A 24,750-nucleotide genomic window follows, 5' to 3' on the forward strand; every position below is an offset into this window, starting at 1 on the left:
TGCAGACAGGGATAAAGTCGCATAATACAGCAAGAGTCCATCTTCTTCTGAGGGCTCCGGTAACTCCTTGTCTTTCTTTTTTCCAGTGGAATTTTGGAGTTGCTTGATGCATTTGACATGTGTGTGACAAGGCTGGTTGTGTGCGATAGGGGTTGAAACATCATCTTGAGCTTGCTAGCTTGTGCGTTTTCTCTCTCTTTTTTTGTCTTTTCGGATGGGCATTTCACCTGTCTATGTAGTTGCGCTTTTGACACTGCGAATAAAGCCGATCCTAATAAACCTATATCTATGTAGGCGGACTTGGACACACTCACAGTGGATACAAAAACACACAAACCCCGATGAAAACCCGTCTGCCTTCTTCTACACCACTAGCCCAGAGCCTCACCTTGATATCTCCAGCTTCTGTCATAAGTCGGAATTCGACACCACTGAATGTGTCAGCTTGTCAATTTTCTTTCCAACTGCCTTTGAGTGCAGTCTGGCCATGAATAGTGTATGTTGTTTTGTTTTTCAGATTCCAACTGTCTGCAAGTCTGTTTTTGTTTGTTCCAGAATAACTTGGAGAGGCCTGTACACTCATGTGCATCCTTTAAGAAAACTTTCAGCAGGTGTTGTGTTGTTTAGCCTAAGGTAAAGATTTATCCCTGAAGGTAAATTCGCCAAACTGCCTCGCATCACACGCCGTCCCAACTTCTTTTACTTGCTGTTCTGTATTGCTGCCTTGCGTCTAGTCACCCTTTTTAGATGCAGAGCTTGTTTACCTTGTTTATACTTTCACTTTAATGTTATTAGCGGTGCATTTTTATTTAACTATAAAGTGGCATAGTTTGTTTTGCATCCGTCTTTGTGCATATATGGACTATTAGGGTGGAGAATTGTGTGTTGTAAATATTGAAAATAAACACGACATTGCACAATAGCCTTTTGCGACAGTGTTGTCATGAACTTTTTGATTGTCCATAGGTCTCAGCAAGTTTAATTCTTTTAAATGTCTTCTATGAATTACGCACATAGCTGTTTGACATGGGGAACAACAGGGAGGGCGTGTGGAAATAGGGAGGGGAAACAGTTGTGAAATTTATTTGGGCATATAGTTTTATGCCAGTTGCCATTGGATTTACAGGTCTGAATGGAATGCAGCCCAATGAAAGCCACTTTGATCCCACCACCAGGTTGACAGGTTTATTGGAGGAGCTTTGTATGGCACAGGGCATCTTTTATAAGGTTGTGCGGAACCCTTCGGCAGCCTGCACAAAATCATAAAAATACGAGAAGTCAGCATGCGCTATGGTGGTTCTCGGGGTAGTTTTGAATTGAAAAAGCTTTTCTATTGGCAATATAACATGTAAAAAAAAAAAAGAAAGAAAGATTTAAAAGTATAAGATGTTTGAAATACACACAAAAACATGTTAATAACTTAACAAAATTCAGGAAATGTTTCAAATGTTATTCAGTTACATGTAAAAATCTGAAATCAGTTATAGTGTGTACTTGTGTATAGTTTGTACTTATTTGTATTATACTTACAGAGGCGGAGGCTTCTGCAGGAGTTGGGAGACCAGAAGATACCTTTCCTGGGACCTACAGAGCGAGGCTTTCAGCAGCTGGTGAGTGCATCCTAGATCCTAATTGGTTCTTCTGTACTTTTGATCTTTTAATGGTTATTTCTTTTGCAGTGGGACTCCAGCTACACTGGACTTGTGTTAAGGAGATCCTGTTCACTTCCTGTTGAGCTCCATGCTAAAGTGGAGGCAGCCTTCCTAACACTGAGAAAGAAAGGTAGTCTCCTGAGAGATCTGGTGCGTGTGCGGGACAGAGATGTGTTCACCGCTGTGTCTCGTGCCCTGCTGGGGGAACCTGGACATACCTATCGCTACCTGGACACACGACTGTTTGCTATTCCCTGGCACAGTGAAGACAATGAACTCAAAGCAGAGAACTGTTGTGACCCAGATTTCAGGGCTGCGTGCAAAGCATTATGGGAACTGAATAACTTTTTTTGCTCCGATGTGTCTCAGCTCAAAGAAGGAGACAGACTCGTACAAGGCGCAAAAGCTGTGAACACAGAAGTGAAACAAGGAGATGAGGGGGACAGTGAAGACTCCAAGAACAGTGAAGGAGTGGACTCTGAGTCCAGACAGAGTGAGGAAGGAGACACTGAGTCCAAGCACAGTGAGGAGTGGGACATAGAGTCCAAACACAGTGATGAGGGCTGCTCTGGGACAAAAGCAGAGGGCGAGTGGGAGACAGGCTCTAAACACAGCAGTGAGGAGGGCGAGTCCTCACAAATCAAACAATGTGAAACAAGTGTTAGTTCACATAGTGAAGCTAAGTGTCCTACATGGGTGACCAAGGCCATTTGTGGTTCAGAGCCTAAGCCGGTGGGACCAGAGGACAATGAAAAACCAGTGGCCCAGCTCAAGCACAGCCTGTCAGATTATCACATTGAAGATAAAGAGAATCGGGAAAGTAGGTGTTCCCCGCCCAGCTTGCCAATTCTGTGCACTGGTCCAGTCAAGTTCAATGTGACCTTACTAAACTATATGGACCCAGCTGCTATGAGCCAGCTCAAGGAGGAGCCTTACTATGGCATGGGGAAAATGGCAGTCGGGTGGCACCATGATGAGAACCTTGTCACTCATTCTCCAGTGGCTGTTTATAGCTATAGCTGCTGTCCTGATCAGAAAGGTAAGTAGCTATAAACAACAGAATGCATGCATAGGCCGATTAAAATGTATTTATTGTGAATTCAATGTAGATCATTAATATGGGTGTTAACACTTTTGAAATTAATATTCTGCTTTGCCTCACATCAATATCCCATCAAGTGATCTCATTTGTTTTATGGCAGATCAGATGTGTTTAACCTTGTGCATCTTGGCCCTGCAGCAGCAGTGTGGCATCTGTAGACATGGCCCCTGGTGAGGCGTCATCAGATCCATCTATGTGATAGTGTCAGGGTATTATCAAATGTCACCACCAGCTTGCTACTGACAGCCTTATCATCAGCGTTGCTAAGGGAGATCACAGACATTTGGATGTGAGCTCTTAACACATGCTCAATAGCGTAGCCTAATAAACAGACCTTATCGCACTTGCAATCTCATCTCAAATCTTTTCCCCAAGAAATGATCGATGTGCAATTATCTGATATGGAATAATGAGCCTGGCTTTGATAACTGTTCCTAGACTGTAGTGCTATGGCTAATGCGATGTCTGCTAATTATGGAGCGTGCGCTCTTTCAAGAGGCTGATAGTATTTGCCGATGGAGATGATAAAGTATTTGAGTGGGAGCAGACGTTCTTAGAGAGAACTTTGGGGAGAACAGTTTCGAGAATACACAACTAGAAAGGTGGTAAAGATTTCACTTTTCAAAGATAAGTTCCATATTATATTAGTGCCACAGAAGATATTCCTCAGAATGCAACAAGCATTAATCGTCCTTACATCTGCTACATTATTACGTGCACCTTTAAAACACCCACAATACACACCTAATTTTTTGTTACGTTCACACAAAATAGGTATTTCAAAGATTACTAAAAGGTGCAAGTTGTATAAAGTCTGCACTGTGCAGGTGCAGTGTCAACTGCTTTGACATCCCATTCCTGCTCAAAACTTTGCAGCTGGACTTTGTTCATTGGGACCTTCTAACCAGAAACACCTGCTTTTTAGGTCTGTTTCAGTGATTTGTTCTAGACCGTTTTAACTCTGACCCTGTGAACACAAGCTTCAAACACTAGGCTATCATACCTTGCTGCTCTTAGCAGCTTTGCCTTTTTTTTTTTTTTTTTTTTGGGTGACCCTACAACTTTAGAAAGAGCACAGCACAGAACCAAGCTCAAACTATTACATCATTACCTCATGTTTCTTACCCTGTCTGATATTGTTGTGAAGTGAAGGCTAGTGTTAAATCTTTATCCAGAAATGAAGATGCTGTTTTCGAGGCCTATTCCTGAACCTCAGACTCTTTTTGTTGTAGTGAATCGGGTTGTTCTCATCCAAAGGAATCTGCCTCGAATGAGTGTTTTCCGGCACTGCGATGATCCTCCACCATTCCCCAGGCCTGAGGGAGTGCTGTCATTAGCCGGCTCTCAGCGCACAATGGCTGGAAATTAAGTTACTATTTATCCGTGCTGAGCAAAGGAAAAGGCAGCTGTGGGGCAGAGAGGCCCAGAAAGACTTTAGTATTGATTTTTCTGAAGGGTGTTGGCCAGCCGAGCCAAATCTTGTTTTCTCCCTGTGCCTTGTAAGAATGGAAGGAGAAAGAAGAGCAGAGAAGGCGGTTACAGAGACAGGAATATCAGAGCATACCAGCTGACCAATAATACACTCTAAATAATATCAAGGGCTTTTATCTGACTCTTTCCACTTGCACAGCATAATGATAGCATAAAGATCCTGTACTTACAGCCAATGTGATCACAAGAACACAGATTCCATTTGCTCTGCTAAGTGATTTTTACTCAGACAATGGCAGACATCTTCTGACCATTGTAAAAGTGATGTGGATTAAATCATAACACCTTTTACTATTTAAAGTGCTACATATTTGATATTGATGTTTTTTCTGTAAAGGTCAATGGTGTTGCACATGTTTATCTGGAGAGCACTTAATCCTATTGCATTACAACAGAAAGTACAAAAATGCATTAGCTCTTGGTTTATGTGTTGTAAAAAGTTGGTCATATGTAGGCCTATATGAAACTAGGACTTTCTATGACTGAAATATGAATTTAAATGTTGATTGCACAGTTTCCACTGAGTTGGGTGCTTTGTGATTGACAGGTGAGAGCAGTGAAGGAGGCAGCAGCGAGAGGTCCTTCTGGAGGATCGGCCTGAAAGTTGCCTGGGACATCCACACCCCAGGCCTAATGCTGCCGCTTGAGTCTGGGGACTGTTATTACATGAGAGGTAATAACAACACACACACACACACTCAACAGAGCAATGCACTCATGTGAAGTCGTAATATTCTAAACGAAGTGGTTTGTGATTTAACATTGAAATCTCCATTGGTTTGGCTAACTGGAAATTCTATGAGATAAAAACACAATGCTGACCTCTATTAAAAATGCAAATCGTTTGTTTTGGTTTATGTGTGGTTGATATCTAGTTAATATGTAGTTACTGATCCTTTCCACAGCAAACAAAACCTGTCCAAAGGGCGTTCTCTGTCACACTGATCTTTAAAATAGATGAAATAAAATTAATTCTAATGAACATTTATTAATTTTCTGCTTGGATATTTCATTTCCAAAAGGAGTGACTTGTATATGCTCCAGCTCTGCCGGTGAAATGATGACATCATATAAAAAATATCATGAACGCAATCTATAAGCTATTATATGTTAGAGTAATACACCTTCTTTTACTTACTGGTTTGGCCTTTAGTATTTTGCCTCACTTGACATGACAATGGCTTGGTATTTTACCAAAATTGATGGAAAAATGGTGATGATGTGTCTGAGTGAGCTGTGTGTAAGAGAGACACTTTTTTTTATCTTTGACATGGAACTTTAAGGTCCCATGTAATGATGTGTGGAGAGGTTAGGAAAATGTTATGTTTTTGAAGTTTTGACCCACTGCTGACTAAGAGGACAAATGACCAGTCACAGGAGTGTAAATCATAGCTTAATGCTTAGGGCTGCAGTGATAAACACCCCCTTCCTTCTCTTTTTGACCCTCTTTATGCTTCCTCATTATTTTGTCTAAGTGTGAGGGCATGTATCCACAGCATATAGCAGCTGGAAATGTTCAGATGGATAAGAAGTTAGGAAGTCAACTTAATCTTGGACTGGTTCTTTTATTTGCGCCCTGTATGGTTTCAGCATGGGGGGATATTTGGTTATGAATCAATGTACTGTCACAGATGCAATAAGTCTGGCCCATTTAAATCAAACAAAACATTACAAAGTCCATATTATTCTATTTTTTTTAATCTGTGTTATAATGTGGTTTCCTCATCAAAAACAGTTGAGTTTTGGTTCATTCACATATGTTTAACACGCAAACCCTGCATATTTAGGTTGAGTTCTTTTGTCAAACAGAAAAACTCTGTTCCACCTCTACTATGTTTTTAAACTTTATACACTTTCACTAGAATAATTTAAATAATTTCAGCCCTACAATTACCAATCTCTACTGAGCAAAAGGTAAATGGTAGCTGTTAACTTGAAAACTATCACTTGATGACATTGCAAAGTGGAACAAAGCTTTTTGAGTTTTGAATATGTAGTTAAGGATTGCTGAAACTGTCTTAAAGCTCACAGGAGTCAATTTTGTGTAATATAGAATAATGTAACAAATATACATGTTAAAATAAGTAAATTCTAATTACTCAATAAATTATACATTAATTCATACCACAGTTAGTCTACCAATAAATACTTCTAGAGGAGTGTTTTTCATCTTTTGTTCTACTTTAGGAATAATAAAATTTTATGACATAGGAGATTAACCTACTATAGTAGGCGATAAAATATGTAATCCTTTACATATCTGCTGCATCTTTAACACAGACCATTGATTAAGATTTAGCCTGCATTCAAGGCTTCATTTTCTTATAGATTATATTAAATACATGTTTGCACTTAGACATTAGGTCCTGCCCCAGAAAAATAACATGATTAAAATTGTCAGTACTATATCACCACTTACCAGTTCTTGGAAAAGTGGTTAACTGCCATTTCTTAAGTGTTTCCTAACTGGATGCTTTATGAGTGGCTGTTTGTTCCCTACCTAAATTAAAGTTTTGGCACAATTAATGACTTTACCCTTTTATAGCACTATAAGCAGACTTTCGTTTTGAGGCCAGCAGTTTTTCATGTCCTGACTTGAAGACATAACACTAAACCAGGATACATTGCACCTGTATCCCAGTGCCATACACCCCATCATAAGTAGTTTTGAGGTATTAGATGGAAACTACAATAGCATATAACCACACGCACCATAATGTCTTTTTACCACATTTTGCCGTCGACTGCCCTCTTTGAACTGCTAATGTCTAAGCTGCTGGAGGCAAATTGAATCACCGTCATTTCCACCCAAATGGAATTTCACTGGTTAAAAAAGAACAATGCAAGTCTTGACACCAGGCCTGTTCAATAATCTGATTTCCAGCTCCGAATGCACAGGGGGATTGAAGAAAAGAGTTGACCCAATATATTTAAAAGCCTGCTTCCTGGAAAAGGAGGACAAGTGGCAGCAGGCGCAGGGGTTGAAAGAAAGATAAATATTTATTACAGTTATCGAGTTTGCCTCTACTCCCTCCTGATCTCACTGACGCATCAGACGCGCCAAGAAAAGAGCAGATTGATGGAGATAATTTGTTATTGGATATAAACAGTTTTAAAGACGCAGAGTAATTCTGCCCAGAGACGTAATCCTTCACAATCTCATCAGGGTGAAGAAAACACAGGCAAGTTGTTTTGTTTGTCACCATCTTTTTTCCCTTCCACCAAACAATAATATCTTCCTTCCAAAGCATTTGGCTGTTTGACTTTCAAATCACAGGCATTAGCCAGTGTACTCTTGCTCAAGGCGGGTGTAAATATGCACATGTGCTGTGAATGACAGCCCTGTCATGGCTAAATTAATTATTGGTATGAGGCAAATAATGGCAGGGCTGCGAAACATCTATACACACAAAGAAACACATGGAGGGATACACTGGAAACAGCAGTAAGGCCTCTGTGTAAAGCCCCTGTGATATTGGACAAATGTTTGCTGGTGTGGGTCCTCCATCTTGACAGATTGAGCACTATCTGGTTTTGTTTGGTAATTAAAATTATGGTACAATGCAGCTCAGTATATCTGAATCAAGACTGGACCAAGTGCAATCTGTCTGGGAGTACAACATGATTTAGTTGTCATATTCATTCATGCCCCACTTTTCATCTGTCTTTATATTCAAATTATGTTTTTGCATATATTACATTTTCTGTTACTGTTTTAACCTATTTCCTTGTGCTTGATATAATTTTTCTTGCTGTGTTTACCAGATGACCTGAACACCACCCATCAGCACTGTGTCCTTGCCGGAGACACGGCCCGCTTCAGCTCCACACACAGAGTGGCCGAGGTGAGAAACCAACATGTCTAGAAGAGGCCAGCATGCTGTCTGGTCATTTGGCCTTTGTAATGAGGTCAAAACCTAGCAGTAAAAACAGACATCTGTGGCAAATTTAACATTGGTAAAACATAAAACATTGTGACTTTTGAAGATGTGTTGGCAGTAGCAGAAGTCTGTAACTTAAGAAAAACTGGCCAATAAATGAAACAATTTTTTTGTAAATGTACAAACTATAAATTTGTAAAAACAGTTTCTTATAGCTTCACACATGCAGATTTAAAGAGAAATCACTAGAACATAAATAGCAATGCAACAAAACTATGAAGAATGCATTTGTTAAAAAGCTTAGCTATTTAGTATTATATTGAAAGGTAAAACAAAGTTTGTTTCTTCACACAAGTGTTCAAGAGGGACGCTGGCTTATATCCAGTCACGGTGTCAGGAGGCCCTGTCCAACCTGCGCACAGACCCAGAGACAGGCTCCCACAGCCTGCTGGCCCTTCTGCCCACTACACTGCAGCACTGTGAGGAGATTCACAATGAGGTATATACACAAGCCAACAACTTCACCTGTGACTCTACATGTGTCATGGGACGTGAATGTGTTTTTAAATAGACTACAAGTTTGCAGCACAGTCCGATCATGTGAAACAAATGATGCAGTTTTGAGACTGTTTTACTGTTTGGACATAGTTTTATATTCATTGAGGTAATGTCATTTTCATCAACACTAAGGAATTTCTTTTGAACCACTATATTGTTTTTTCAGTCTCTTGTAGCAAGCTTCTTCTATAAATGGAAGATTTCAAACTCATTCTCTTTCTTTACCTACATGGTTGTTGTTACTCCTGGTAATGCCTCCTATATGAAGTCCAGGTTGCTCTAATTTGTCCAGGCGTGTGATGGATTGTAAGGCAATAGCCTCTCCATATGTTATCTAAAGATGGAGTCATGACCTGCTCCATTCACAAACCCCTTTTCACACACAACAATGAGTGATGCTGGCTTGGGATTCTGAGGGATAGAGGGAGGTTAAAAAAGAGCAACACGAAGGCCGTAACCAGCCCCCTGTGCTGGCTTGCCACAGGCCAACAGTTAATGTACCACTTCACCTTTCCCCTTTGCACCCTTGGGCTCACAGCGCACATCTTGGATGATGCCAGCACCCAGACCCACAGCAGGGATCCATGACAGATGAGCCTGACGTAAGGTTGTTTAAAGGTTGTACACCATATTAATTATTCAAAACCACCCAATAATAAGGGGAGTAGTGTCAAGAGGAGTGCAGTTCCAGCTATGCATACATGTTGGCCTGGGCCACATAAAGCTGTTTTATTTATTTGCTATTTATAAAAGAGCAGGTGTGCGTATGTATGCGCAAGTGTTTAAGTAGGAGGGGGGCTCTCTGGGGTGCAAGCTTACCCTACCTGGCACTCGCAATGATCGATGTGGCCATTTGTTTTGAGTTGCCCATGAGAACGAACACCCACTTAATGATGTATTGTTGGTGGAGTTATTTATGATGGCGGCCCACTTTGGTGCTTGGCGGGTGCACATTGCGCAGGTCGTGTTTGACATGGACAACCAAGAAGTGAACAAGCCTGAGACGCACGAGCAGGCTGACCTGAACAGCACCTTATGGGCCATTCCTTAAGAAGTGCTAAACAGCCAGATTGCACCTGGTGACGTGCCTGGATGCAGTGCAACCTGGTGCAATGGCAGGAGGGAGGTGGAGGAGGAAGAGTGCGACACTTGTCACAGGATGTGGGCAGGTCTGACGATGATGAAGATGAGCATTGCCTTCTGAGGGTTTGAGGAACTGACAGAAAAGTAGCAGCTGATGGGTTTCATTTAAAAAAAAGAAGAAAACTCTTGATCCCACCTGTTTGTTAAGCACAGTCCCTCACAGCCTACTTTTTAATCTGGTCCCCCTTCCTAGGTAAAGAGGATGGAGGGGCGTACCATAGCAATGCCACGTGGACCCCATGTGCATGTTTGCCTTTGAAATGCTAATACCAGACGCAAATGTCTTGTCTCATTTAAAGCCACTGTGTCACTTCCCAGGTGGGTGTGTGACAGAGTGCCCTAAGGGACCCCTCTAATGATGCTAGTCCCCAACAGTAAATATTGAAGGGAGGGACGCTTTTCCCACATGTTCAGACTGAAAGTAAACTGTGGGGAAACAGTAGTGTCTGACCTTGTAGTGTCCTGTTTTTGAGCCCGTAGTATCTCCCCAGGCTCCCAGGTCTGTCTTCAGAGCATTAGTGGTGTGATTTTTTTTAAAACATTAAATGTAATGACAAGAAAATCTACACTTATTAGACATTTGTAGAAGGCGCAATGTGTAAATAGAGTACAGTATGAATATGGAAACTAGCATTAGTTATTACTCTAAATTGCTAACAATAACTATTGAATATTGAAAATTAAAACCATGAGAGTGGAAAATATTGTCGAAATGTACGTAACAGAAATACAAAATATACATACATATGACAAATAAGAAGTTAATTTGTTATGTTATACTCTGTGTGATCCATGTGATGGATTGTAAGCCAAAAGCTTTCTTTGTCATCTGAAGAATAAGAACCATAATTTGTTCTTTATAGTGTTTGCTTATGTGTCCTCCACAGTGGCAGTTTCATGAGTATAAATGTTCAGTCTCTACAGTGAGTCTGGGGGACCACTTTTCCAGACTGAAGCGAGAGAAAAAGTAAACACAGGAGGGCAGAGTGGGATCGATCCTATTCTCATCAGTTCCCACCTCAGGGCTCTGGTCCGGAAATTGATTTGACCCGCTGTGGGAATACTGTGAAGGTTTGGAAAAAATGTGCCTCATTAAATGGAGGAGAAAACGGGGTTGCTTGCTTTAACTCCAGAGTTGCTGTGGCGGGTGGCCGGCCATCTAATGTGAGCCTAATGTGTAGTTAGTATGTCCATCACCTGTAGAGATGACAGCAGGTGCCGCAGGGGAGCCACTAGCTTCCCTCTCTCTCACCCATGCCATCTGAGAGAAAAACTAGCCTTAACAACCACACTCTTTTTCGCACCTGTATTCGATCTGTCTGCAGGGATAAGATGGCATTTAGTTTGGGTTCCTCTCTTGGTAACTCACAGCTGGGTGGCCGGGCTCCAAATGCCACAGCGGCTGCGCTCCTCTGTAGCTTGCTTTGGGTCGGCTGTATCGCTGCTCAGTAGGGGACAGGCAGCCATGTCAACTTAAAGTGGAGACACAGGTCAGATTCTCGTCACTAAAGGACAGGCGGACAATCAGAGGGATAGTAGGAGGGACAGAGAGAGGGGAAGGGGACGTCCGATATTGGCGCGCCACTCTTTGTTGTGTGTTTGAGCTGTAGTGATCGAAGGGGAGTGGATTTGGTGAGTATTGAAGGGACCATAAAGGATGACATTTCTTTGAAGGGTGGCTTGTATGGAGTGACTGAGGGGCTGCTGAGCACTGCCACTGGCTGTGTATTCTTCCTGACATGCCCCAGTCCTTGCATGTCATCCCCGCTGTGATCAGAGCATTTGAAAGCAAATGGCAGGAGGATTCTGTGTACCAGTGGCTGCCACTATTGAGGCTCTTTTTCAGTCTGTGTCAAATAAAGAGCAGGAAGCTACTTAATGACATTAGAATCTACCAACAATCAAAGACAAGTTATGATATATTTTATAATGTTCTGATGATTCAGTAGTGTTAAAACTATTAAAACAGTGTGCTTCTAATTCAAGTAATCTCTACTCATCTAGAATAAAGATGTTAGTATATTTAGTTTAAATACAATTAATATTTCTTAAAACATGTGACAAAAGTAAACAGATTGATATTTTTTCTTCAAAATTGTGTTCAGTTAAAATAATAACAATAACAACAATGGCATAATGTTGAGAACACATGCTTGAACCTTGTTGTGACATTTCGGCAGTTCCAGAAGGGATTTTCTCTGCTTTGTTTCTTGCAGTAAACAAAATAGTTTTCAGAAAATAACAATAGCTGTCTTTGTCCTTTCTTGATATGAACCCCTTTATGCAAGTGGATTCTGTGTTGTACAGTTGTCTGCGTCAGGCAGAAATGCAGCAGGCATTGTTTTGGGTGGAAAATGCTTTGTAGGACGTTTTGGGGGTGGGCGACTACAGGCTTTAGTTTCTTGGTGGCGGCAATTGGGGCAATCTTTGACACACAGAGTCACAGTGGCAGAGATACGCAGACGCTAACAAAGGGATCACACACCTGTGCAGACAGATACACTCATACGCATGCTAGTGCTATGGCATCAACATAAACATGCAGACGCAAAGACGCACTTAGCGACGAGATAGGCCACACCTGGCTACATGAGGCTTCCTTGCGAGGATTAAATCAGCACTTCAAAAGCACAGGAAACAAAAACACTCCCAGCGGAGGAGCGGCTCAGCAGCAGAGACTGTCTTTTCCAGACGGAGCAGGGAAAGGCACAGAAAGGGAGTGATGAGGATGAGGCAAGGAAAAGAAAGGCGGAGTTTTCAGGTGTGCTCTGTCTGAGACAGCCAGATCTGTGTAAGGACTTTGGTTAACTGCTGTCAGTGAGCTGACCAACTTTATTCATAATTTTTGCTGAAACAGAGGTTGAAATTTTCTGTGCATTTTACATTGTGTATATTTATTTATTTTTTTATATTGGCATTTGAAGAAATTTTAATTGATATTTGAATAAAATATATGCTATAGAGTACAATAATAATATTTCATTAGGTAAACTGTTCGTTGTGCACACACACAGGTGGAGTTTGAGTGGCTGCGGCAGTACTGGTTCCAGGGCAGGCGCTACACTCGCTTCTGCAGCTGGTGGAGCAGACCCATGGAGCAGCTGGAGAATGACTGGAGGCTTATGGAAACCATGGTAGGCCGCCTCAGACACAGTGTACACAGACATAGACATATTAGGGCTACACATGTTATTTTGTTCAAACGCTGTCATTTCCACGTTATTGCTACACCATTATATAAAATTCCTTTACTCTTTGAAGTGAGACAAATTTCATTATTTAAATCCCATACTTATTTTTAACATGCTTTTACTTGTGCCTTTTATGCAAACTACCTCATGATCTACTGGCCAAAAATCTCCCCTTGAGCAAAATAACTCTTTAAAATGACATGATATATTGTCTAAGTTCTTGCCGCAACACATTATCAAGACTAGAGTGTGTCATGCTTTTTAATTGAAGCCTCATACAACCTTTATTACAAGGAATGCAGGCATGCAGCTATTAGTCTGACACCACTATAAAGAAATCAGTCATAGTAGACAGATTATTATACCTTAGTCACAGACACACTGTACTTCTCTGCCTTTTCAAAGAGTGTGTCCATGGAGGCCTTTGGAAAACAGCAGGGGGCACTCTTGCATCACTCTATAGGCATGCATCTCTCATCTCTCCCTCTCTCACTGGCTTTTCCCTCCATGCCGTTGGTCGGGCCCTGCTCCCGCTGTCTCTGGGAGCTCTCTGTCTCTGTCAGTGTCGGCCGCTGAGCAGTAATCACATCTAATGCTCAGGCGGGGATAAAGACAGGAGGCTAGAGGAAAAGTGCACTGCGCGGCTGGCTCACTCTCTCCTCTCCGCGCACTACAGCAGCCTGACTATATGGGACTGGGTGTGTGTGTGTGTATGAGTGCGTGTGTGTGTGTGTGTGTGTGTGTGTGTGCAGACTAGGGGGGTTCAAACTCATCTCCGGCTCCACCTTAAGGCCCTCGATGAAGTGTGCAATTCGGACCTGTATTTAGAAAAGGGCAGTTGTGAAATGTGAGGTCTTTTTTTGACCTGTCATCACTTTCTAATAGGGCAACCTTACTGTATAATCAAATACTTTGGCCCATAAAGATTAGAATTATATTATGTTTAAAACATATAATGGAAATATCAGAATATTTTTGAATAGTACAGACATTGCATGTTTATTTAAAAATGCATTTATACTAATAGAATGAAAAAAAAAACAAAAAAACAAAACACTGACATTTGGCATTAATCAAATTCTCTTAATATTTAAGTTATACCACAAAGATATTATATATATATTTTTTTACCTGCAACTGTAATCTTAAGAACATTAAGAACATTAACATTATATATATATATATATATATATATATATATATATATACACTATTTCTATTTATACCTAAATAATGTTAATGTATATAAGCAGTACAATTTGTGAATTATATTGTTAAAACTAATTCAGTACATTCGTCAGTGCTTCCAATAATTTACTATCACAAAATTCTTTATTGAAAATACAGTTTGCTGTTATTAAACTAAATTGAACCATACATTATATCTGCTATTGATTTATACCAAACTCAATTATTCAAATAGCATAAAAAGCAACTGTTTCCCTGTGCACAAATGCATATCGAACTCGCACAAAAATAATAACACAAGCGGATGCATAAATATAATGATTCACTATTGTGATGAAAGGCAGCATTATTGCTCTCACAAGCAATATTTACATACATGCATCGACCAGAGCTAGAGCACTTCAGAGATGTGACTTATAGATTTTTCTCCTCTCATTGCTTTGGATAGCTTGGGCTACTGGGCCATTGTTAGATTAAAACACAATTCCTATGATTACTTTTAAGCATTCAAGTGTTATTATTACATCCATATTCTCTCATATTTTACATTTGAGACTGGCAACTGACAGTATAATTCAGGGAAATATCAGTGACCCGCTAAGTGCATATGCGGTTTATTTTCATTCGATTTTCTTTTCTCGCTTGCAGAGTTTATTTTAATACTAGCGCCATTTTTTATTTGTCGAATTTGATTTTATCGTGGGTATTTTAAAAATAATAAAATACGTGTCTTCAATAGAGTTTATAAAATTACACAATGTTTTACTATGCATGAGGCTGTAGCAATAAAAAACACATTGTCTTTTCTTGCCAAAATAGTAATATTAACAGCAAATCCCTTTATTGTCATATTTAGCACACGGCGGTATGGGATGCGCGGGCCTATGTATGCATTTGTTAGGTTGTTGAAGGAATATTGAGAGATGGGGGGGGCAAGCTCCTGTTTATGGATACCGTCTCCCTGGGGCTGCCTCCCTTCAGCTCAGCCTGTTGTCATGCAAATGCTCACCCTTCCATTTGAATGACATTCTGATAAAATGCATCAAATAAATAAATGAATATCTTGGACAAAATAGGTCCACTTGCTCTCTCTCACCATAACGGGCATGATGGCTGATTCTAAACAAAGGACTCCTGAATAATTTGCCTGTATGTAAGGTCTGTCTATAGGTCTTTACCTTTAAGGATCTTCTCTCTCTGGTGAACGTGGGTGCTGAAGTCTGTTTAGAAGCCTCCATCTTGCTGCTTGTCTTTCCCCCAGGACACTGCTATCACCATGATCATACACTGGTGACATTTCTTTAAACTAGCAACAATGAATAGCTTCCGCCTGACTGACAATAGACTTAGAGCCTTGGTTTTTATGCAGAATATTTTAAATACTGGTGTGGTATTTTTTATCTCTTCAATGCGGTGGGGAGGACGACAGCGGTGGGCCTTACAGTCTTTTTTCACCCGTCCTGTGTGTTGTATGTGTCTGTGCGCACTCTATTGATGTTAATGTATGCACTCGCCTTGACTTTAATTGATTTAGCCGAGCCGCTTGCACAGTACAGCTCTTTCCCTAATTTGTCACTTTTCTGACTTCTGTAGCCGCTCATCTCGCGACTTCAAAAGCTTGCGTGGATGCAAAGAGATTTCAATGCACTCCGTCTCTCCCAGGCTCTTTCCCTTTCTCTTTATGTTCCTTCTTTCTCTTGTTCTCCTGCACAATTTCTTCCTCATTTGACAGCAGAACGTGCCTCCTCGATGGAAACCTTTTCAACGCATATCAAGGAAATTAATCTACTTTCATAATAAACGGCATCGGCACACATGAATACATTTGTATACTTCAAGATGTACAAAACAGGAAGTAGTCTCAGGGCCGTGTCTCCCTCTCCTATGTGCACCCGGCCTGTCACTTTGTGTTTTCCTATGGTTTGGTCATATACCTACACATTTACGCTATGACATATTTTTTCTTCCTCATTGTGTGACAAATTGTGGGTTCTCTGATTTATAATAGAGGCGGGGTCTTGCCGGGATGCGCTTAGTGACCATTTCATCTTCTTCTCTCACTTTAATAAGAGTCTGCGGGAACACTCTTGGGCTGCTGTGGAGGGCTGCACTGCAATCATACACTGACTAGCCCGGTGCCATCGATAGCTGATTAGGTTATTGACCTGGCGTGTGAAGAGTGGCTGCGGGGGGGAGAGGGAGGGGCGTGCGCAGTAGGGACAGACTGTAGACACACATGAGGAGGTGCATGGGGAGGTGGGAGGGTGAAGAGCCTTGTGTGTGTTGGGCTGGGGGGGTCAATGTAAATGTTATTGCCTTGTGAGCTCATTTGATCAAAGTCCTGGAAAGGTTAAGCGAATCCAATCTGGTTTTGTATGGCAGAGTGGAGACACAGGCGCTAGGGAAGAAACCCCCAGGACGGAGAATGGATTATCATATTGGCGTTGGAGTAGCAGGGGCCTCCGACGGACAGTTTACCCTGCCCGTAATGCGTTTAGACAGCAATTGGCCTTAATAACCTTTATTGACTTCAGCGGGTCAGTGCCAAGAATCTAATTATCAAAGTGTATCAATTTCATTGGAGTTTAGAGTTGCACCGCTCAAAATAATTATTTTAAGGTCGGGCTGGGGCAATTAATCCCCTCTCCACTTATTTGATGGCTTTGTAAAACATAATAAATGTTATGGTTTCTGGTGTGTGCTTCACTGTAAATAATTTCAGGGAGCATTTTTTGTAATGTATTATTTGGGGAGCTTGCCATATTGATTAGATTAGAGGAGAAAAAGGGCAGTTTGCCGGCAAAAAGGCCACAGCTGAATCATGTCGAATAAGTTTACCAGCATTTCCTCTCCTCCGCTCACTGCTTTGCTCACATACCCAGGCAATTTTATACCCACTTTATATGCACACATGGAAGCCAGATTAATTATAACTGTGAACTAAGCAGTAAACTGTTTAAAGACCCTCTTTTATTGCTCATTATGAAACCATTTATTATGCTCTTATTTTCAATCACACAATGTTTATGCATCATATTGTTTTGCATTTTTAAGTCTATACCATGCAAATAGGCTTATAGATTTATTATATTCTCTGTGGAAGCAATTGGCACACACAACCGCTGCGCTGGTTTGTGCACTAGGGGTAGTGCCTTGCAGTTTGTCCACAGTGTGAATAGAAAAGTAAATACATAACCACACACTAGTTTATCCATGGTTGACAGTCAATACGATCTGTAACTTGGTTTGTATTATCACAGGACATAGATAAAAGCCTAATCCACAAGTTCATTATTGCACGGCCTTGTTTACCTGTGGCTTGCATGCGCGTCCTATTTAACAAAAACAGCATGAAAACGAAATTACCCAAAGATTATTGTTATTATTCATTTAAAAAGGAAATATACAGATGATTATACATTTCACATTATGCCACCGCTTGTGTTTTGAAATATAAAATGAATAGGACCGCGAGGCGACAGAGATGGGAGAAAGTGTAGCCGTGTGAAGGTATTTTGCAATTCTCTTTGAAGTCCCCATTGAACAGGGTAAGCTGAATTTTTCGGCAATGCCTGATAGTGTTGTGCTTAAATGCTTAAAGCCCTTTAGAGAATTTTCACGGGCAGATACGCGGTGGCTTGAAGGGAGCGTTTATGTTACCTGGAGCCAATGCAGCCTGCAGCTTTGTACCTAAAGGTGTACAGCGCCTGTGAATGGAATCCCACTGAGGTTTGTCTATGACAGAATCTCTCCACAACATCGCACTCGCCGGCATGGGACAAAGAGCTACCAACAGCTTTAACCCTGTCACTCCTCAACACAGGATTTAATGTACATAAACAGACAAGGATACAAATCTACGGCTGGCAAGCTAATAAATATGTTTATTTTGATTAGAGAGTTACAAGGAACTCTGGAACTGAAAAGACCTATTATTTGTTTTTTTTAAGACTGAAACCTATTGACAATATTGTGACATCTGACTATTTGTTGTTGATCAGGTGAGTCTGTTCTTAAGGTGAGACTGTACGGTTTCTTTTGGTCAGATTTTTCTGTTCATCTGCAGGGTTTCACCTTAAAGTGGAAAGATACAACAAAACAACAAAATACATATTATTTGTGAAACAGTGAGATTTTACCAAGAGATAGACCAGTTGGCTATAGGCTATTGGTCTCATTTGGTTTGGAATGACCAACTGCCTAAATATGCAAATTAAAATAAAAAATCTATTATTTGGGGAAAATAATCAAAATTGTCTGTACATATTGGCCAAGAAATATCGGCAAAGCATATCAGCCGTGATTTTTTCTGGATTCCAAACAATCGATATTTGCATCAGCCATGGCAAAAACCATATTGGTCAATCTTTAATTTTAGCCCAGAAAATCCACACAAAAAAATCTAAGTAGTGAAGTTTTGCCATTTAAAAAAAGTTAGTGTTGTTAAATGTCTCCCAGGTTGCACAGAAGACAGTTGAGAATGCACAGTGTCAGACACGTACAGCAGATGCACACACAATTGCTTGTAATTGCTCTTGTTGTCAGAGTTGATAGTGTTTTACTATACATTACTGTCTGTTGGAGCACAATGCCCTCCACCGGCTCATCTTTTCTTCTTTAACGCAATTCCTGGCGGAGCACTTTCTCATTCGAAATGATTAAAACGATTCATCATATAGTGTATGTGTGTAATTATTTCTCAATCACAGGATGTAAGTCATTGTCTTGCGAGCTAAGGTGTGGAGAGGTACAGCGTGTTCACCATAACAATAGACTGGAGCTGACTTGTTTAGACCAGGGGATGATTAAATTTGGAGCATATTACAGGAACTTAGCCATCATTGACTTTCTGTCCGCCCTATGGCTACACCGTGTAAACCACCAATAAAACAATGCTGCAGCTTGACGTCACTGTCATTAGCTCACCTTCCAAACATACACTATATTGTTATTGTTCACAACTGTCAGTTTGGCTTACACCTTCACAAAAACGGGGGCGGGATTGCATTTATTGACACCGGTTTGGATAATTTATTTTGTTTGTGTTGACAGTGTTTTTTTTCTTACAGTATCAGCGAGCTTTGAAGGCGGCTTCTCTCGTCTTCTTAGAAAACAAATGAGCACTTTACAGAGACTGATCTGCTTTATCCTCTTAGCCGCTCCCTCAATCCCTGCGTTTATTTATTTACTCACTTATTTACTTATTTATTCATTTACTTACCTCTGTATGGATTTGGCTTGATCCCCCCTCGCATCTTCACCACTCAGAGCTATTCCCCTTTCGCTATTTCTCTCTTTCTCTCTCATCCTTGGCCCCGATCAGCAAGATAAGGCTTCAGAGGAGGGGAGATAACATCCATTAAAGTGGTAAAGAGGAATTATGGGGCAACCCAGATTAATCACTGCTTGGCTTAATCGCATTCAGAGCGGACGGCGGGGGTTAGCTGCGGGGCCTAGCTTCTTCCTGTGTCATACCAACACTCAGAGAAGATGCAAAGAAGTAGCGTGCGCCTGGAAAAGTGCCTTGATGGTGGGGAAAAGTATAAAAAGATGAAAGCGAGATTTGAAGAGCATCTCGAAGCAAAGTCCGCCCCTCCTGCGGCTGACTACAGACATTAGCGCTAACCGGCTTCTGACATATAATTATAACAACGCTTTGATCCAGGTGTAATTGTTTACTCTCTCAGGCAATCGTGTCAGTGCGGGAGGAAAGAGGAAGAGAGAGGAAATTATGACAATGATCAGACTCTAAAAGCAAAGAAAACAACCTCTTCGATGTATATGTTTCACAAGATGATCAGACTGAATATTAAATCTATAATCGCAGGTCTTTCATCAGAAACTTCCGCAGGTGGAAGTAGCAATTGTTGCATTGTATTACAGGGATTTGGTGAATACATATCAGAGGTGGGTGAAGTTAAATGAAAAACATAAAAAGGTAAAAATACTAAAGAAATACAAGTATTGAAATGTCAGAATTAACTGAAAATAAAAAAATAAAATAAATACTACTACTTGTATTCATGTTTTAGTTTTTACTGTGGCGTAGTTTTGGGTTGCTTTGTAATTGAAAGTTAAGCAATGTTATTCATAAACTGCGACAATTATTAATAGCCCCAATATAAAAATAACTGTAAACATAACTATTGTATATGTTGAATAAATGTGTATAAATTTCTTTTTGATTGGTAATTTACCTTTCCTTTAGTCCAGATTTTAAAGAAAAACAAAAATGTCCTCTAAAATCAAATTAAACTGTGCAGTACATGAACCAAGAAGATGACAACAATATAAAGACATCAAGATTTATTTTTCCCCCACAAATGATGTGCGTAATACCCCAACACCTTTACTAATTCGTCACAATCACTTGAGTGACAACGCGTTAAAACCTTCTTTGTAAACACCAAGGAGATAAACTAGGTTAATCCTGAAGGAAAGACACTGTAAAATTGTTTGATGCTTGATAGTCCTTGAATAAAAGGAGTGGTGATACAGAGATGTTTGTAACAACAGGTTTCTAAACAGGTGGAACAGGAAGAGATAAGAAAGGGATCAGCATACTCATTTGAATGTTGTTTAGTAATAACTTTAAATCACTTCCAAAATAATATGAAAAAGTGCATTTCACTGAGAATTTTTGTGGTTTGATCTATTTGTATTTCATGTCATATTTTTAATCACTTAATTGCCACTTGCTTAGCTATAACTGTGGTCATGTGCACTTTTGATGGCTTTGACAACATCAGAATAGACAGTAAATCCCTCCTTTAATATACATTGTACTTGATAATCTACAAGGGAGCTCTGTGTTCTAGGGTGTGTTACTCATCCTTTCATATCAATACAATGTCAACAATACTAGTTTGCATATCATAGAGTGTGTTTTAAATGCTTTAACCGATTTCATTCTTAGTCCCCACCCTTAGTACCAACAAAGTAGTTTCCAAAATGGGGTAATCTTTACAAACCAAGCAATTGTGTTCAATGTCTCGCGAATAGTCATTAATTGGGAACAATTTGTTCATCCAGTGGACAAACAGTACAAACTGTAGAAAGAACAGTTAAGTATGCTGAAGTACAGGCCCATATTACACTATTCTCTGATCTCTGTTACACTGGTGTTTCCTCATCATAAACATACCTGGAGTTGTCAGATGAAGAGAAATGGTAGAGCTCTTCACTGGGTCATAAAAAAGTAAAAAATAAAAATAAATAAATAAAAATAGCAGTACATGTGCTGTACGATGGTTAAATTTTGAGGCCTCATCAGAATGTAGCCCTTCTTGGAAAATGTAGAAATGGGCAGGGTACAAACCTGAGGCACATTGACTGAATATATTTAAAGTCCTTTATTACATGGAGGGACACCAACACGTTTTGACCAACAAGATGGTTTTCATTAAGGCATAAGCAACAAAAACATACCTGGAATTGTGTTTTGTTTCATTCACACATGTTTAACACACAAACTCTGTGCATGTTTAGGATGAATTCTTTTATCAAACTGAAAACACTCTTTTCCACCTTGTAATATGTGCCATGTGGTAATACAAGAAGTGTTCCAGTGTTTTAACATTTCTTACACTTTCACTGCAGTCATTTGGACAATTTCAGACCTAACTGAACTAAAGGTAAAAGGAGCCCTTGACTTGAAAACTACTTCTACATGACATCACAAGGTGGAACAGAGCATTCTGAGCTTTGGAGTTGTAGACAGACTAATAATATAGGATTACTGAAACATGAATGAAATAAAACACAACTCCAGATATCTTTTTGATGACATAACAAGATTCTAAAATGACCTAACCTACATGCATCCCTTAACATGCACTCACCCTTCAATCTAATAAACTTACAGGTCAAATTGGATCTGGAGCACCAGTGATTGCCAATACACCCTGACTGATAGGATTAGCATCAGCAGAATGCAGTCACTCATATGTTCACTAAATAAAAATAAAGCATGTTTAGGCTTAATTGTGGTGATGCTAGTGAGCATCCTTTCAGACACACTTTCGCTCTCTCTTTTCTTAGATAGTGCATCTGATGGGTGGTGTTAAATGGGTGAGATGTAGGACAGTGTAATTAACGCTAGTCCTTTAGCAAACTCCGCCTTGTTCCGCTGGGAGTGCCAGATATAGCGCTCATTAATTCCTATTTGTGTGTAATGAGAGGGTCATGTTGGATGTAATAAATGGCTCTTTTATTTGGGCGAGAGCTGCAGGGCGGTATCCTCTCCTGGCTAACAGTCTCATAAACACCTCTTAGCGGCGCTCATCAGACTCCCTGGGTGGGGAGTGCTCACACAGGGGGAACGCTACACTGTTAATGTAGTGGAAGTCAGGTGTACGTTGAGAATCGGGCTATTTATTCATAGCTAAGTTCAGATGACAACAGTAATAACAAGGCTTAATCACCGTTCTCAGATGATTCACTTTTTAACTAAAATAATTGCTTGGGTTCCTTATTGCATGACCCCTGGGCTCAAAGACACATAACAACCCATTAACAATCCCACACTCACAATCTCAGCGTACTCTGTACTGTCAAAAGCATATGGCATATCAACAACTTCTCATTTTTATTGCACAATTTATCTAAATTCTCTACAGCTCAGGTAAACGGTAAAAAAAGCACAAATGGAACTCATAAAATAACTTGGAGGTAGATGTGTACATAGTTCCACTGGTACAATTCAAGCCCCTTCTCTACTTTTTGCCATTATTTATGTCATTGAAATATAATGTTAATTTTATGGCGTTATCAACAGTATCACAACAGTAATAATTAACATAATAATTAAAAACATACCATATCTGGTTGTTTTTACTTACTATACTATACACGTTGTGTTCTGACTTCATTCAGTGTTATTTATTTGTCAGTCTTCAGTTTTTACTTTACCACTTTCTTTTTTTCATATTTGTTTCATGGCAAAACTCTTACACACCTCTTAGCATATGGCAGCAATATCATTCCTCTAAAACAACATTTCCCTTTGTAGATTGAAACCATTTTTATTGGTTTAACATTTTTGTCGTGTGGCACAGTGTGCAAAATCCTGAGAGTCCTGTTTTTGGAGAAAAAGCACTGGCATTGGCCCAGTCAGCAAAAAGCTTTTAGTGGCAGGAGAGTGAGACACTGATCATTATCTATGATCAGGCTCGAATCTTGAGTCACTTTTCATAAACTGAGGCAGTGAAAGGGTCTCATACGGTCCAAAGGGTGCTTGGGTGTCACGCCCATCACAAACATGTCTGTCCGCTCTGTCTTCATTGTCTTGAATTAGGAAAAAGCACCTCTCAAAGCTCCCTGTGATGGATGGTGGGTGTATTCATGCCAGAGTTCGGAGAGGTTTGCTCAAGTTTATTTTATATATAAATCCCATGACCCAGCCAACTGCAGGGCTAATGCAGTCTAAGGACTTTTATCCTTTAGGGCTAACCTACTCTACACTCTTCATGCTTGGACAGGGTCAAAAGCTTTTGCGAGGAATTGTCCAGTGAATACTTATGTGATATTTGTGAGCCTATTGGACTACCATCCAACAACAGATTTGCCTTTTCTTCTCACCACCAAAGGAAATCCCAACAAAGGCCTTTGACTTCTGCTTCATTTGACCCTGTGGAAAGCATATGTCCTTCTATCTAGCTTGTGTTCTGGCCAGAAGATGGAGTGCCATCAGGGCCCATAGAAAGCATCCCTGCCCACTTGAGTTGTTACAATACCTTCAAACAAAATCACTTGTCAGGAGTCTTCCCTTTTTGGGAGTGTCCTGGCCCCTCCACTCCTTTGTCACTTCAACCATGTTACTCTGATGTTGCAGACACATTTTTCTAATGTTTTACACTCCATATAATCTGCTTTGCGTGCTGAAGCCCATTTTAGTGGTTGACATAATTGATGGGGCTCGTGACCTTGCAGGGGTCAGGCTGGCAGCAAAAGGCCCACATTTGTATCACCACGGTGATGACGAGAACACATTAACCTAAGCACAGCACATACAGGGACCAATCTGTACGTCTTTGTAAGAAACTTGAAGTCATTTGTTTATTTTCAGCACATTATTGATCTCGAGATATCCTTGTAGGAGACTTTATAGATTTTATAGCCCATTTACTGCAGCCATAACTAATAGGTTATGCCGGTAATTAATACTGTAAAAATTTCAGCATGAAATATTTTTATTGACTTTTTATGACACTTATGGTAAAAGACATGCTGTAAAAACATTTGTAATGGACCCTTAAATTGGAGCTCACAAAGGGTTAGTCAAAGGAATGTGCAGAGGAAGTATTGCGTGTGAGATACAATGTCTTTAGTTTCAAATTGCCAAAAAGGATTAAATTATTAACTGGCTAAGACATTTATAATTGTACAACTGCAGTCAAGGTGGAAAAACAAACACACACGTATGTATAAACACATTTTATGATTCCATGTGTGATGTCAGTAAAGTGAAGACTGTCTGGGTCTATTTCTTCTTGGGCTAATATATTTTTTGCAGCAGCTTTGAGCCCCCCCATTGAAGCAAAGTA

The 24,750-nt window shown here is 40.2% G+C and overlaps 1 protein-coding gene across 1 annotated transcript in view; it reads left to right on the forward strand.

Moving 5' to 3' along the window:
- Positions 1-24,750, forward strand: part of fto (FTO alpha-ketoglutarate dependent dioxygenase) — a 101,946-nt gene that overhangs the window by 15,693 nt on the left and 61,503 nt on the right. Inside the window, exons 2-7 of the mRNA XM_055154700.1 lie at positions 1,533-1,610; positions 1,680-2,691; positions 4,793-4,918; positions 8,011-8,090; positions 8,482-8,625; positions 12,842-12,961. Coding sequence (XP_055010675.1) covers positions 1,533-1,610; positions 1,680-2,691; positions 4,793-4,918; positions 8,011-8,090; positions 8,482-8,625; positions 12,842-12,961 — 1,560 coding nt within the window. The remainder of the gene's footprint in view (positions 1-1,532; positions 1,611-1,679; positions 2,692-4,792; positions 4,919-8,010; positions 8,091-8,481; positions 8,626-12,841; positions 12,962-24,750) is intronic.

This window comes from Boleophthalmus pectinirostris, unplaced genomic scaffold (genome assembly GCF_026225935.1).
Source record: "Boleophthalmus pectinirostris isolate CB_2022bp ecotype Guang Dong unplaced genomic scaffold, ASM2622593v1 HiC_scaffold_19, whole genome shotgun sequence".
Classification (NCBI taxonomy): domain Eukaryota; kingdom Metazoa; phylum Chordata; class Actinopteri; order Gobiiformes; family Gobiidae; genus Boleophthalmus; species Boleophthalmus pectinirostris.